This window comes from Opisthocomus hoazin, chromosome 2 (assembly GCF_030867145.1).
Source record: "Opisthocomus hoazin isolate bOpiHoa1 chromosome 2, bOpiHoa1.hap1, whole genome shotgun sequence".
NCBI lineage: Eukaryota > Metazoa > Chordata > Aves > Opisthocomiformes > Opisthocomidae > Opisthocomus > Opisthocomus hoazin.
This window is the reverse complement of record NC_134415.1, coordinates 30,685,545-30,702,048: the sequence shown is the minus strand read 5'-3', so window position 1 is coordinate 30,702,048 and position 16,504 is coordinate 30,685,545. Positions and strand designations below refer to the sequence as shown.

General features: G+C 43.5%; 1 protein-coding gene across 6 annotated transcripts in view; it reads right to left on the bottom strand.

Annotated features, from left to right (window-relative positions):
- The window catches only part of MARK1 (microtubule affinity regulating kinase 1), a 59,829-nt gene extending 47,663 nt beyond the window's left edge, over positions 1-12,166 (bottom strand). For all 6 annotated transcript variants that reach the window (XM_075413031.1, XM_075413035.1, XM_075413032.1 and 3 more), the window contains exon 1: positions 12,027-12,166. In XM_075413031.1, coding sequence (XP_075269146.1) covers positions 12,027-12,077 — 51 coding nt within the window. In that variant the 5' untranslated portion in view covers positions 12,078-12,166. The remainder of the gene's footprint in view (positions 1-12,026) is intronic.
- Positions 12,167-16,504: the final 4,338 nt, after the last annotated feature.

The window sequence follows — 16,504 nt, the reverse complement described above, 5'->3', positions numbered from 1 at the left end:
CCCTAGAGCAACGCGTCTTACACCAACAGAGGTGGTTTACCTCATTAGATGTTGTCTCATATTAAAACAGGAATGAATATGATTCGGTCTTGAGGAAGGGAAAGTCAGGAAAGCAGATGAGTCCTGGGAATGCGACGACAATGTCAGCAGGTGTCAGGAACTATCAATCATCCTACCAGCAATTGGGAATCTATCCTCAAAACCTTAAAGGAGAGTCATCCCTATAGAGATTCAAATGGACATCACTGGATTATTCCAAATCTTAGGATGGGTCAGAGAGCAATGCTATGTTCTCTCTTCCACCACCAGGCTGCCCAGTGTCCTTCTCCCACCCACAGTCCTAAGATGCTCCTTGCCTCTTAAGAGATGAGGAAAGCCACAGCGCTGTAGAGGGATGCTCACATATGCCCTTATGCAATGTTGCAATCCCTAAATTATCACAGGCTCACTCGGAACTCCGTCTGTAGTTTTTTCCCTTAATTTACCAAACTAACTGGAACCTTTCCAATCCCAGGGAATGAGAGCTATTGCGTTAAATTTCTTTCTCATTTCACCAAGCAGCTAACAAAGATTCTATTAATTTTCTACTAACTTCCTACCACCCAACAGCTGACCTGAAATGAGGCACAGCTTTCTACCCTTTCTGAAAAATTATCTGGAGGTAAACTTAACTTCAATATATGATAACTGTACTACCTGCCAATATACTTGACAGTCTCACAGATTGCTTTCTTCTTTTTTTCTGTGTGTCACCCACTGAGCTAGTCTTAGGAATATCTTCATTTAAATCAAGACAGTATTAGGAAAATGGCTCATGGATCATTAATATTTCACTTTATCTTAATAACTTTAGTCTAACAATCAAGTGCTGTATTTAATTCAGCTTCTTCAAGTTAGTAATTATTGTATGAAGGGAATGAAAACAAATGGATGGATACAGGAGTCCAGTTTGTCTCTTCTATGCTACTCCAGAAGGCTTGACATCACTCACTTTGAAAATAATTCTATTTGAAGAAAACATTAACACACCCCAGGAAACGGATTTAACAAGTAAAGGTGAAAAAGCTTGTACACAATACCAAAAACAAAAGTTTCACAAAATGTCACATACAAAAAAACTCCCAACAGCAGCAACAATAATCATAATCCACATTTTATCTTGTAGTATTTAGAAAACATCAAATTTTATTTCAATATGAGCACTACACTTCTGCAATTACTGGATAAGCAAGAACAGCTTTCTTAAAAGGACCTTTAAATGCAGTTTTTACTTTATCAGTCTACTTTGCTTTGCATATGTTGAGGGATTAGATTTCCCTTAGCCTGTCTATGAACGCTGCTGTAGGCATTCATTCTCTACTAATAATTATGTCTTCCATTGACTAATTCCAACATCTATATTAAATCGACCCTCATTGCTCATACCAACTTTCTGTAGATAAGATTTCTCTGGACTATGCAGCAGATGGAGCAAGAGTTTCACTGTGAAGTGCTTTCATAAATTTTCTTTGTTCATGTGCATCTTATGTCCATCACTAGAAGAACAAACCCTAAAAAGCACGCTGCCTTATTCATTTAATGTAAAATTAAGAAAAACAAATTTGAAAAGCTCTTATACATAGGTATGCCTGGTAAAGACTACTCAGAGACAGTATTATTAATATTTTCTGTATACATCTCATTGTATTGAATGATTACAATTGTTATTAGTTTGGAGTCTGATCTGAAGGAGAAAATACTATTTTAGTTCTTCACCAAGTAATGACATTTTCCTGATTTTTTTTTTAACCACTGGTAGACAGTCCTTACTGTAATAATTGCAGGGGAAATGAAATCTAATTACTTTTGGAAAAAAACTGCAAAATAAAAACCCAAATGCTTTAAAGAATTCTATTATCTTCAATCGATAATATTATCTGGAATAGAGATATGAGTAAATACATTACACATGTAATCCATTTGTGGAAAACAACCATATCCTCTATAAGAGCTCAACATAGCATTTAACAGGCTAAGGTAATTTACACACAAAAAAATCAGAGTCTTAACACACGACATTCTCTAAATTTTTGAGCTATGCCTCTGCTTATTTTAAATAATGACAGAAACATCTAAGAATTAGGAAGATACTTATATACAACCGAAGCTAAGCATGCACTCTCAAAAGGAATTTCAGATATTTACTCTTTCAGCACAAGTAACTTACACTGCCACTACACGTACAGCAGTATGCCCTACACTTCGTTTCCCTAACTCTGTAATTCTCACACATGAAATTCCTCATGTACCTGCTGAGTTTACAAAGAAAATCTCTCTCTACAAATGACATTATAAAATTGTATGTTCTTTCTAACTAATCATTATAAAGCTTTGGTTATCTCTGCTGTTACCTGGAAGAAAAAAGCACAGTAGGGGGGATGGAAGGAAAACAGTCTAACCCATGAGTTTTTAAAGTTGTAACAATCCTTTTTGCTAAGTTCAAGAAGAACCCCCAAAACAGAAACAAGTCCCCCCAACCCATCCACAGCAAAGCATTTCTTCACTCCCTTTAGCTTTACAATTCAGATTATTCCCATACTACAATGCTCCTTGGGATTCAAAAGGATATTACCTGAAGGATAAACAGGAGCTACAACTATACAGCTTTACTAAAAGCTTTGTATTGGTTTTGCTTATGTCATTAAATGAGCAAAACTGGAAAAGGTCCCAGAAAGAGTGAGAAGCATAAGGAAGTTGGCAACAAGTACGCAAGCTCAAGCACAAAAGCACATTAGTAAGCAAAATGTGCGGGAAAACAAGGTGGTGGGGCAAGAATGTGCTAAGATAGGAAACTGCAGGTATTAAACGGCCAGCAACTTCATAAACATGGGTACATGGAGTCTCAGAAAGATGGATATTGGGAAGTATATTAGGATAAAGCTGCTGTGATTGAAAGTTATAGATTATCACCAGGTTTAAAATGAAATTGGTCAAATATTTGAGGGACCAAGTAAGAAAAGTGGTCTACGTGATAACCTTTCACATCAAGATTACAAATAAATGGCCTTTTCCCTCTCTGAAGAAGAGGGCTGCTTGAAGACAAGTAAAAGATGTTTTACTTTTTCTTTTACTTTCAAGTATTGGGTTAAGATGGAAAAGATAAGAACCAGCAGTGGGGAAAGGAGGAAGCCGGGAGGAAAGCTTCCAAGAGAGCTGAAAATAGCGCTCTATCGCAGTGACTAAGGCTTTGCCTCCGCTTACAAGGCGATGCGTGTTTTACTGCATCATGAGTAGGGCGTGGGTCCTCCTACAGCAGCACGGCAGAGCAGAGGCACTACAGGTTTTACCACGAGGTTAGCCTTGGGCAGAAGCCTTTATGGCAAGCCCTGCTAGAGCCTGATCTATCCAAATCCAATACATTTTCTCCAGCCACATCTGTCTGATGAAAGATATCACTTCTCCCTAACAACATTGCCTAATTTTGCCTCTGCTTGAGATTTTAAAAGTTATCATGCACTACTATTACTTCATAATACAAAAAACAATTAGACTTTGTCCCCAGTAATATTATCATTATCTGCTCTTGCAAAAGACTGCCATGGGCTACCCAGTAACTCAGTACGGTCAGCTATGTGAACATCGATATACTACACAAGTGCTTTCATCAGAGATGAAATAAAGTTCTGACTTATTGTTCAGGCTATCCATACCACAACTATGTATGTTTAAAACATGCTTCTGCAATGCAACTGGACAAAGCTCCTCATGTTGAATCATCTAAAGTATAAGTTTGGGTATCATTCTCTGTTTCAATTAACATCTCTTATTTTGCTACTTTCGTGTATTCTACAGGCCACAGGTTTAAACGTAAAACGGGATTATTATTCCACTTGCTGCCAACACACTATTAGGGTCATGGCAAACAAGGCAGACACTGATCGGAAGTCACGAACGTGTTTCATTCTCTCCTCAGCGTAACTTTACTGATCAGTCCTTACCTAAGAAATCATTAGGACTACGAACACACGTATCACTTTATTATACTTATTGGGCATTCAAAATTAAGAAATGTTCTACTGCTTTTTTTTTTTTGCAATTGCTTCTTTAGATTTTGTACATAGCTTAAAAATTAAAACAAAGAAACTGGCTAAAGCACACTGTAACCAAGAGTCCTCCTCCTGATATATTATCAGTCTTTTGAAGAATGCAAGTGTGAAGAAAAACAATCCTTTTTTTCAAAACACATTGTATTATTGTATAATGAACGTAGGTTTCTATAACATGTCTCACATTTTTATAAAATGTTGCGAACTTGAAACAGTTTGTACACAAAGGGTCAGGAGTCATGAGTACTGAGCACTTCAACAGCTCAGCAGGAGTCTTTACAAAAGTCATCTTGATCATAAGCCACATTAATGCTAACCAAGTAAGTGGAGTGCAGACCACTTCTCACTGTGACACCCGCAGCCTACACCTAAGGCGTCCCACAAGCATAGCAATGACATGATAAAAGAAGGAAAATTACTTTTTCCTGGATCCACATACAACGAACAGAATATAAGAACTTGAAAACACACAGACAATGCATTCATTCTGGCAGAACAGAGACCTTGCTTTCCACAACGATTTTAGTGATGTAAAGTGACTGTCAATCAGCTGCCCTGTTAAGACTGAGAATTTTAGAATAACATAACGATCTTCCATTCTACAGAGATGCACAGAAAACTTGTGCTTTTTGGTTTTGTGTAAATAGTTTACTGAGCAATCATTACAGCCTAAGCTGTGGCACTGCTCCATGAGCATATCCAGTTCATTGCTTTAAAGGTTAATCGTAGCCCAGCTGAACTTGACTGTGCAGACACCTTACTACGACTGTGAACATATCTCTTTCAGCATAAGTTGGTGTTTTCTGTGAAAGCATACATGAAGAAAACCCTGATAAAATGCTAATCTGGAAAAAAAAAAACCACAAAAAAACAACCAACAAGTTTTTTTTTCCAACTGCTATCTCAGTTCACAAAGGAGCAGGATTATGATAAGCACACAGAGAACTTTCCAATGCTTTTCCCTTAAACTATTTTACCACAATAGCTATAGTACGTTTGGACACTACTTAGAAAAAAATAAGGTGAAACAAGCACAGGGAAACCTGCCTTAAGTAAAAGGACCATGTTAGCCTCTTGGAATTTTTAACATTAGGTTCGCTAGGATGCTCACCAAAACTGTCTAAATTGCATCACCACTTACAGCTATGAAGCCTTAAACTGACCTTGAGATCTCAGTAATCCTTTGATTTTACTATTTCATTAAGTTATTGGGGGGTGGGGGGGGTGTTCTTAGATTAAATACAACCTTCCTAATTCAAGACTCACAGTTTAGCACTGAGCAGAGCGAACACACAAAAATGTTAATTTACAAACTGAAAAAAAGAAGAAAAATATTAACAATTAAACAGGCTTGCTAGTGGATGTGGAGGAAGAGTTTATTATTAAAACTCAGATTCAGCTGCACTATATTCATCACACTGAATGATGTGAATGTTTCAATGGAACTTTCCTGCTTTCATAGTTGTTTTCAGAAACATTGAACTGTGGAGAACATTTCTTCTTAATTTACCCTAGAGGGGAGTAAACACTTGAGAATGAGGACCCAGAAAAAATTGTGAAGTCATAAAAAAAAAAATTTTCGGTGATTCTGACATTCAAGAAACATTAAAGAAAAGAAATCTACAAAAAGCAAGCATCGTTTCCAACAACAACAAAAATAAATAGATTGTGTCACGACCACAACACAAATAAGCGAAATTTGAAACAGGTCACTGTCTGCAGCAACGTACAAGCAGCATATTTAACCTGGAGGGCAGCACAGAGTATAAATGCATATTTTAGAGAAAAAAAAAAAAAAGTTGAAGCTACTAAAAGACAGTATCTAAACAGAAGCGATAAAATGCTTTCTCTCTGATATCACAACTTTTGAAAGGTTTGGTCAAACTCTTAAGTTATTAGTAGGCCAATTTGCAAGAAATCCATCTTAGGGCTTTATTTGCACCGTAGATTTCTAGCTCCACATTAATAGTAATATCGTCTCAACTTTTTACAGGATAGTTCCTCAATGAATCTGCACTACTGGAAAACAGTGTTTAAAGTTCTCTCAAACATCAGCAAGATGTTAAGCTAGGTCTATACTAAATTCTGAGAACAAGAAAAAAAATCTGCAAGTGCAAATACAACTCACTGATTGAGAACATAATTTTACAGAAAACCCTGTATCTGCACTTAGAAGAGAAACTAATTTACTACTTTTTCTGTGTTTAAGCTATTGATATCAATTAGAAGTTAGCAGGAGTTCCCTCTGGTAATAAACAACAATTGTGATGGTTGAAAATTACCACATTTACAGTAGACACATTAATTTTCAAATATAAGTGGGTTTGGGGGGGTGGGGGTAAACCTCCGCCTTTACTGATGATTAAAACATTTTCAAGTGCAGAGTTAGAAACTTAAAAAAGTTAAATTAATATAAACAGTATGTCTGAGTGATCACAAAAATATGGTGGTAGACACCCCACCACTAACAAGGCTCCACAGAACACAATCTCCTTGTTCTAGTTCAGTGTCTAACTCCACTGACCATGTAAGTACAGTTTTCAGAACGCCAAACACAAACAATCTAACTTCATGTTTACCTATGAACCTCAAAAACCCCATGAAGTATGAAATGAAACAAGTAGTACAATCAAACTGCATTAACTCTTCCCGGGCTTTAACACTGCATACTCTTCTACAATGCTTAGACCAGAACACTGAAGCACGAAGCTATGTTTTCATTCTCTTGTTCAAAAATATCTCTTCACAGAAGGAAAATGAAACTAAACATGTGTATCACCTGTCCTGTGACTCTCTACGATTCATAGGGAAGGTTAATTTCAAAATGGATAACTTCATTACAAAATGAACCTTGCTCTCTCCATGTATAATGCTGTAGCTGAACGTGTGTTTTCCCTAACAACACAGAATCTTACTCAAGATCTGAAACAAAACAAAACAACATAAAAAAAATCCACATAGAGAAAACACAAACTTTCAAAATAAGATTAGGAGAATATACCTCGTTCTTATCACTGAAACAAACATACCGCCTAATGGTGTATTTGTGATCAAGGAAAACAATCTTACAAGGAAAAAAAAACCACAGGCATTCTCCACTTTGCTAAAGCCCATCTCTTGTGGATAAGACAGATACGGCTGTACTCTTGAACCCATAAGGCTTGGAAAACTAGGCCATTCTTCTGCTCAAGGCACTGAAAGAAAGAATTCTTGTCAAGATACTTTCTCCCACGCCCCCTCTGTCCAAATCAAAACCATGTGTTCTTATTGTGCAAAAGCAAATCCAGAAGGAGAAAAACAGAAAGAAATTAAACATGGTATAATTACTATTATCTCAACATGACCACTGTATTCCATCCTCTTATCTCTTGCCATTTCACTTTTTTCCCTTTAAAATGCAGCTGCCTAGAGAGTCCGCTATCAGAAAGTCATCCTTAACCCCACCCACTTTAGCTGGCATCCGAGACATCACCCTTCCCTCGCTAGCCTGCAAATGGGTGTGCACATGTCAAAATTATAATTATTTGTATGATAATGAAGCAAATCACATGATCATAAGTCACTGTATTATACTTCCTTAAAATTCCCCTCTGCCATGACATTTCTTAATCATTCTCATATGGCACTGGCTAGGTAAAACAAACCACAATTCCCACATTCCTGCTCGACTCTGGACAGTGTTATCATCCAGCACTCCTGCCTTGTTTGTTCCTTTCTCCGCCGTAAACATGCAAGATATCTGGAGTAGAATTTACCAACTCTTATGTGTCTGAAAAGTACAAAGCTAAATAGTACCTTAAAACTTAGCTAGGTGGGTGACACCACAACACAAATAAATAGTAATATCTTCACAAATAATAGTAATGTCTTCAAAAGATTAATCTACATGTACTACAGAATTTAAAAAAAAAAAAGGCTTATGCCAGACTAAGAGGTTCTTAGGTCAGAAAAAGCAAACTACAGCATTCTCATTCTTCTCAGTTTTATTAACGCAAGTAGTATACAGCCTACTGTTGCATCTCTGAGTCTTCTCTTACACAGAGCTCCCCCCAGATATTTAAAGGAATACATTAGCAACATATTTCTTTTCTTCTACCTTAATTCAGGAAAATCATCCCTTAATTTAATGACATGATACAACACAATGTGAAGGGAAACACACAGAAGCCCCTCTTTCCTCAGTTAATAGCAACTCAATGAAAACAAAAGAGCTACTCTAGCTCAAAGCTTTCGATTCCTACCCCTCTCCTCCTCCAGCCTCGGCAGAGATGGGAAGCTCAGTTCACCCAAACTAACCCCAACTGCAAGTGTTTAAATCCACGAAAACATTACTTACCACAGCTTATGTAAAAATGTATCAGGAGGTAGCTGTACACAGTTACAAGTATAAAAATCAAAACACAGGAAAATTATTATTTTGAATACTACTCTTACCCCTCACTGAAAAAATAAATCCCGTAATAGGCATGAAAATAATCTCTGTTCTGTACTGCCTCCACCCATTAATTTCCCTGTCTCCCAATAAACCATTCAGTAGGAATAAGTGTTTGACAATCATATTCTATTTTGTTTCCTTAAACTTAGTTTTTGTGAAAGAGAATTAACAATTCCAATGAAAAATATTTATGGACATATTCTAGAAAAGTCAAACATAACACTGGGAGGCGTAAAGAATAGCAAAAAGGAAAAGAAAAATACCCAAGGGTGTGAACTTCTGTAACGCAGACCTATCAGTTACACTTGTACTGACTGTTTCACAACCACCGTTTCCCTCCACCTGTTGTTTCTCCGTTGTCGGCAGTCCCTGTACCTTTCACTACAGCTTTCTGATAAGACCTTATCAAGTCATCTGCTGCACGATTTTATCCTTTCTAGACTATGTTCAAAGGGTGCTGTGGGATAAAAGGCACAAAGAATTACGGAAACATGCATGGTTTTCACCCATCCCACCGGCAACTCCCGTAATTCCTCAAGGAACGCATATTCTTATGACAAGTGCTATATCCAATTATTACATTTTTTTTTAAATGACAGAACACATGCTTGCATACTCACTGAGAAAATCATACAGTGAAATTTTATTTATTTTCTATTTTAAAGAGCACTGAAGGCAGCTGCCAAGAGACAGGGGGTGGCAGTGGTAGGGTAGTTCCCCATGATTTCATGCAACAACCTCACACCATGTGCAGAGCACAGCTGGACGCGTACGTAGGTTTGTACTCAAAACCATCAATCATCTCTCTCTGGGATACAGAGATACAGCCTGTCCCTTGAGAGTCACACAATGGAGCAACATTGACGAAATGGCCACACGTATGAGACAGAAGAAAAGAGCGCTTTCCTGAAGAACACCATCAGCTGCAGAACCTGGGAGAGCTTTGCTAAAACACATACTTGGAAATTGGAAATATGCACTACAAAGATGGGTTTACTTACCAGGCCAAACCCACTTGTACTTACGCTGCTCTTTAACTCCTCACTCTTTCCAACAACTTCTCCCTTTAGTTGCAACTTCTTACCACCTCAGTTACCCAGAACTTAGCAGCTAAACTTTGTGCATCAAGACCCATCAGCACAAATGCTTCCCCAGTCCACTAGTGTTTATTAGCAGGAGGAAGCACATCAAGTAAATTAAGAGTCTCACCTCACCCTGACAGAGTCCATTTTAAATCAAGGAACACTGCTGTCTGGGAAGTCAGTAACAGACCACCACCTCTTCCTCCATCCCACATTTGCCACTTCAGCAAAAGCTGCTACGTAAGGGAAACTACGGGTAGCGGAGGGGGCTTCCCCAGGCTCCCCCATGGGCAGAAGTGACAACCTCCTCGAGACCTCTGCTCCAAAACCCAGCAGACACCATAGTAATGGCAGCACTAGAATTACTTTGTGTAGATTTGGGAACTTAGTACTGCACGGCTTTTTATTGTTTATCTGACTGGAGGATTATATTCATTAGTATTAGGTTACAGACTTATACCAAGATTTTTAGGAGCAAATGTGCAATTTTGAGTGTTTCGATATCCTGGACAAACCTGTTTTTTTTAGATAGCCAATGCACTCTCTGAAATAATAATAATAATAAAATAATCCTTCCTTATCTCTAGGTGTCAAAATACAGCATTCAAAAGTAGCATAATATTTGCTAAAATGAACTACTAACACTTCAACTGAAGTTTTCATTCTATAGAAGTTGATGACGTGTGAGAATATGTCTATTTGTCTTGTGCAAATGTACTTTGCAAGTCTAATGTACTCTTATTACCGGGTATACGCATAACTATTTCTTATCCCTTCCTGTCATCTATCTCTCATCTACATTCCTATATACATTTGAAATGGAGACTCGTAACATGTATCACTCAAACCTAGACACTGTCATTTAATTAAATCTAAACCTTCATTTTCATCTCAAGGACGTGGTTTCGTTCTGACACTAATACAGGACTCCGGTCCATGAAGAGTAAGGACAGATGAAATGCGTCTACTTGCTTTAACTGGTAACCACGCTGATATTGCTATGTCAATTCAGCTTCCACTGAGCGACTGATACTAAAAGCTCATTATAGTAAGACACCAAGCTAGGGTTTCACTCCTTTAACTATATTATCTCATTTCTGTTACCTTTGTCTTCCAAACCACCTTCTCATATCCACTTTTCATCCCATATAATTCAGTAACCTATTCAGACAACACCGCTGCCTTGACTTGTACAGTAACAAACACTACGAGCTCCAACTGTTGGCCAGAAACTCTATAGATTGATGCAATACAAATAAGCATCTTAAACCCTTTTCAACCCACCAGGCCATCTTCTTTTGTTTCTTACTGATCACTTTCCACCCAAGTAGAAGTTGGGTGCGATTGCATGCGTTAAATTTCCTGTGGCTCCTTTTCCCCTCCTGCGCCTTCTGCCACTTTCCCAAAGGCAACCAACGATATACAGCGCACCTTCCAAACACAGCTCTTTTAATATTGGTTCCCTCACCCAAGACGAACATTTCACACCTCCCATACTACAGCCTATTTAAATAATCACCATCAACAGACAGGACCAGACACAGTCCAGGATTTTAAGATTCCTCATACACCCCATCTACCGTAACTGAGACCAGTCATTTTCTGCAGGAGGACCACAGAGAACAACCTGATGCTTCCACTCCATCAAGTCTGGGCGGAGCAGAGGAAGAGTGCGAAGATGTTCACAGGGAGCACAAAGGAGGCTACAAACAATCAGCTCGGGAGGCACCAAGGACACGACGACAGCCCTTCTCAGACGCAACACAAAGCAAAACAGAGGAATCCGCACAGCGACAGCAATGCCGGGGTCCATCTTCGAGGCGCAAACCAAACAAAGAGCAAGTACGGCTGAACCCCAGCAGGCGAGACGGGGCCGAGCGCCGGGCAACTGGAAAACCCACGAGTGGGTGCCCCGACCCCGGGGCAGGGGAGCCCGGCGTGGGGGACGCGTGAAGGCAGGGCAGCCTGGCCCGCAGCCCGCGGGGGCCAGAGGCCTCTCCCCGGCGGGGGCCCGAAGCCAGTTGCCTGCGAAGGCCTACAGCCGCCGGCTCCGGCCAAGTACATATAAGGGCAACCCGGCCCGACCACGCGTGGAAGGGGCTGCCCGGGCCGCCGTGCGGGCGGCAGCCGCTCGCCGACCCCCGCGGGAGGCCCGGGGCCGCAGGCGGGCTGGGGCGACGTGCAGCCCCAGCGCGCCGGACCCGCCCCGGCACCGCCGCATGGAGGAGCCTGAGGCGCGGGCAGGCGGCGGTGCCGGCCCGGCGCCGGGGAGCGAGGGGACGGCCGCGGCCCGCCCACCCCTCGGGCAACCGGGCCTGGGCGGCAGGGCGGGCCGGGCCGCCGCCAGGTGCCGGGGAGAGGCGGCTGGGGAGGGGGCGGCGGGCAGGGGGAGAAGGGAAGGGGAAGGCCCGGCGCGGCACTCACGTTCTCCGCGTCCCGCTCGTTGACGGTGGGCAGCGGCGTCCGAGTGGACATCTTGTGGGCCGCGGCGGCGGCGCCGGGCCCGGCGCGCTGAGGGGAAGGCCGCCCGCTCTCCTAGGCCGCGGCGGAGGCCGCCGGCTGCCCCCGCCGGCAGCCGGGCGCACACGGCGGGACGCGGGCCTCCTGCCGCGCTGCCGGCCCCGCTAGGCGCCCGGCGCCATGGCCTCGCCCGCCTCGTCGCCGCCGGGCTCCGCGCAGCTCGGCCGCCGGCTCCTCCTCCCTCCTGCCCGCTCAGGTGAGCGGCCGGCAGCGCAGGGGGGCCGCGACGCCTCCTCACAGCATCCGGCAGCGGCACCGACTCCTCCTCCCGCCGCCGCTGCCCCGCGCTCCCTTCCCCGTCCCTGCCCTCCCCTCCTCCTCCTCCTTCCCCTCCTCCCCGCCCCCGCCTGGCCCCGCCGCCCCGCGCCGCAGGAAGCGCTGGGCGGTGCGGGCGGGCGCGGCAAACGCGAGCGACGGCCGGGCGGGCGGGTGGCCTCCGCCGGCGCCGTCGCCCCTCCCGCCGCGGCCCCCGTCACGGGTGGTGGCGGGGACAGGTGTGCTGCTTCGTGAGGGGAGGCGAGGGGAGCGGCCGTCCCGGTGCCCCGTGGCCGGGGTCGGGCGCAACCTGCAGCCCGCGGGGCTCGGGGGGTCAGTCGCCCGGGGAGCCCCCAGCGTGAAGGACGCGGGACGGGGCCCACGGGGGTGCAGGGGCCCGCTGCGGCCCGGCAGTGGGTTGCCGCGGGGGGACTCGGCCGTTAGCGGGAGCCGGCCTTGGGCAGGGCGGTGGGGCAGCCCTGCCTGCCTCCCGCACAGCCCCGAACCCAGGGGTCACGGGCTTGCTGGAGGCTCGATAAAACCCCGTGTCAGCATCTGTGCAGACCAAGGCTGAGCCAGGCAGCCTCCGCTGCCCGCTTGAAGCCAAAATCGGATCAACCAGACTCTGCGACGCATCTATCTGCTCGTGTCCGGCTGGCACACAGTCCTCGAACGTTTAACCGATGACCTCATGTACTTAGAATTAGAACCATACACGCATTTTTGTCTTTGAGAAGTTACTAGTGTTTACATGACAGCGGCTTTTGCTGTAAAACCAGCCGAACCCTTCACCAAATTCTAAAAATAATCTATAAAAATAACATAAATACCCCTCCTCCGCACCAAAACCAGAAGAAAAACAATGTGCCTGAATTTCCATTGCAATATTTCGACAGATTTTTGTAGTTGAGGCTGTAAACATCTTCAAAAATGCTGTAAACACAGTCCTTGTTCTGAAAGACCTTCCTTACGAAAAACACGTTGGAAGGCACTTGACGGGTTGTATGTCTATCTCCAGGAAGCCCTTAGGTGCTTGTGAAAGGGCGTGGATTGTTATTTATTGCCTATATTTATACCTAATATATATATGTTCCGATATTTACAGGTAAACACAGTAAATAGAGTATACATAGTTCTGGCTGTGTAAGTTCTGGTATGATTCAAGAGATGTCCCCAGCTGCAGAGCACTCGTCAGCCGACCGTGGAATTTTCCAGATGTTTGGGAAAACAGCCCTTCCCCTGTAGCTGATGCAGGCACAGGCGGAGAACATCCCCGCATTGTGTGACTGGACTCGCTCTTTGCACATTCAGCATCATGTTGCTCTGAGCATGCATGATTTGTCTGTCTGGAATGACAGAGGTTCCCAGCTAGTCCGAAGCCCAACGCCTCCCCAAGCCTTGCAAAGGCCTCTGAGAGCTCCTAGCTCTCTCCTCACATAGCTGGCACTACCAACTGCAAGGGAAATTTCAGGGTCCTTCATTTTTCCAGGAACAAAATCATCCAAGATTGGGTTTACTCGGTGTAAACAGCCATGGTCTAGCCAGCATGCCAAAACAAGTTTGTTGACAAACTGGATATTAACCCAGTTTGGTTGCTTAGCTCATCAAAATGCGTTCGCTTTTATCCCAGCTAAGAACAAGGCTGTGTCTAGGGCTCTGTGTGGGGCCTGGCTCTGCAACCCTTACTTGGTCAAAACTCCCACTGATGCAAGCCCATCGTGGTACAGATTTGTGTATGCGCTTGTGGTCATGGAAGAAAGAAGCGTAAACTCAAATGCCTTCTAAATGTGTTTAGTGGCACCATTGACTAAAGGAATGCTTAAAAGGACTTCCTGCCTTAGAATTTGAATATGTTTTGGTCAGTAATTCATAGGAAAATGTTGTTTCCTCAGAAATTAAAAGTGTAATAATGCAATAACTCGTGTTATCTGAAGATCTGCTTTGCAGTTGTTTTGGCCATGGTTGTTACTGTTATCTTCTTTCACATTAATAAGGTCACTCATTCTCTTAATAGCTTGGTTTAATTTTATGTGGCTGTTACCACAGGCCTCTCATCTCCCCCGAGTAAGCAAATGCAGGGACAGTGACCGAGCAGCTGCATGGAGGAGAAGGTGACCACAGAGATGTTCCCATCATCCCCCAGCCGCTCTCCAAAGAGACAAAACAGAAGATGGGCAATGGGCTGAGCACAAAAATGTCCTGGAGGAAGGATGCTCCAAACTGTCTGAGACCTGCACTAAAATATGCAGAAAGTTATTGCTGCTTCAAGTGGCGTTGAACGCTGCTTGGTGCCCAGCGTGAGTCACAGAGCTCGAGCAGGGCTTGGATGGTGGCAGCAGCGCAGGCTCTGTGGCTGTGGGGGGGTGCAAACAGCAGGCAGCGAGGGGAGGGCTGTCGTTTTGGGAAGCAGGAGCCAGCAGGAGTGTTTTGCTTGGGATCCATGTTTTGAAGGGCTGGAGGAAGCCTTGGCTCCTCACATCGGAATTGAAAAGGACAGACTCGTGTCAACAGAAAGCTCTGGGTAGTGGTTGAGATCTACTACCCAGAGCTCTGCGAAACCTGCACAGGCCCCTGCTCAAGCCTGGGCGAGTACCCGGTTGTTTGGTTCCTAGCTGGTTGTTCAGGCAAAGAGAGGGCGCGGAGCGCAAGACTTAAGCTCTTACACCATTCTTATTCCGAAATGCGCTCATTCTCTGCATTTTTGCCAGAAATGACATGTTTATTTATGACTAGACAACTTTGTTTAGTGAGGAAACTAAGGTGTCAGTCAGTTTTGTAGGCACTTGTCCCTCCCAAGGGGAGCTCCAGCAGTGAGTCAGCTGCAGCTTACCGGCACACAGGCAGAATGAACTCGTTGCTTTGTGCCTTGCAGAAGCCAAGCCCATGTGCCTCGTCCTCCACGAAGCCAGCTGGCTGGTGCTTAGGCTCGCTTTTCTTTTTGTCTGCAGGGATGTGCTGGATGGGAGCAGCGCAGCCAGGTGAGCACAGAAACCCCAGTCCCTCCAGCCCGGCACAAGGCCAGCTTCCTGGCCCTGGCGCTCCCTCCGGACCCACCTCGGGAGGTCTGAGGTTTATTTAGTGACTGGCGTGAACTTCAGCGCTGGAAGGGTGGACGTTCCACTACCTTAACAGTAACTAAATCCCATCCACAACTGTAACAGCGATTTCAGACACTAACTTGAATGAAATCTTTTCCCACAATTTTCAAATTCAATTCTCAACAGTGAAAGGGTGAGAGGTTCAGAAATAACGCAGGAGCAGGTGACCACTGAGATGTGAATAAAACAGAGCAAAATCTTGGTCTTTATTGCCTTTCACTGCACCAGGACATCCACTGTATTGCGGAAAATGAAATGAAAGACCTGGCAAATATGTAAGAGTAATATACCCCCAGCTGCATGTAATAAGACTGCAATAGCATTAAGGACTTCTGAGGTCATTACAAACTACAGACACAGGGCTCCATGGATTATTTACTTTCACAAGGGACAAAGGACAAAGTTATATGTATTCTGAATATATGTAGACATTGTAAATATATTATTACAGTCAAGATTCCGCTTTTGCAATAAGAATCATTAGGAAGTACAGTCTTGGTGAAAAGTTAAATAACATAATTTGCCCCAAATACTTTAAGCCTCCAAACAAATGAACATTTTTTTTTCATTTTAATAGGAACACATACCTCTTGTGAATACTCTTAGCATGTATATGCAAACAAAGGTTTAAATACATTTAACAGGCCGGAATTTGTCTCAAGGTCAGTTGTACTGAAATTTGTCTCTAAATGTGGTTAAGCCTGTGTCTTCACATTTTCTGGGTAACTGAAGATTTTTATAGTTTCGATGCCACTATGAAGAACGGCCAGAAGAATGTCTATGTAAGAACTTCATACAAAAACAATAAATAAAAGCAGCATTTGTCACTGATCAGCCTGGATCTCTGGGAGGAATATAATAAAATCATAGTACAATTTTGTAGTTACAGAGCTTTCTTGCACATCTCCAAGGCCTCTAAAACAGTATCAGCAAATCTGTTTCACAGAAGGAAGACCACCTCTAAGATGTGAGTTGCCAGTGGTCTGAAGAAGCTAGTAAGGACATTTTCTCTGTCCCCAGGCATGCCTC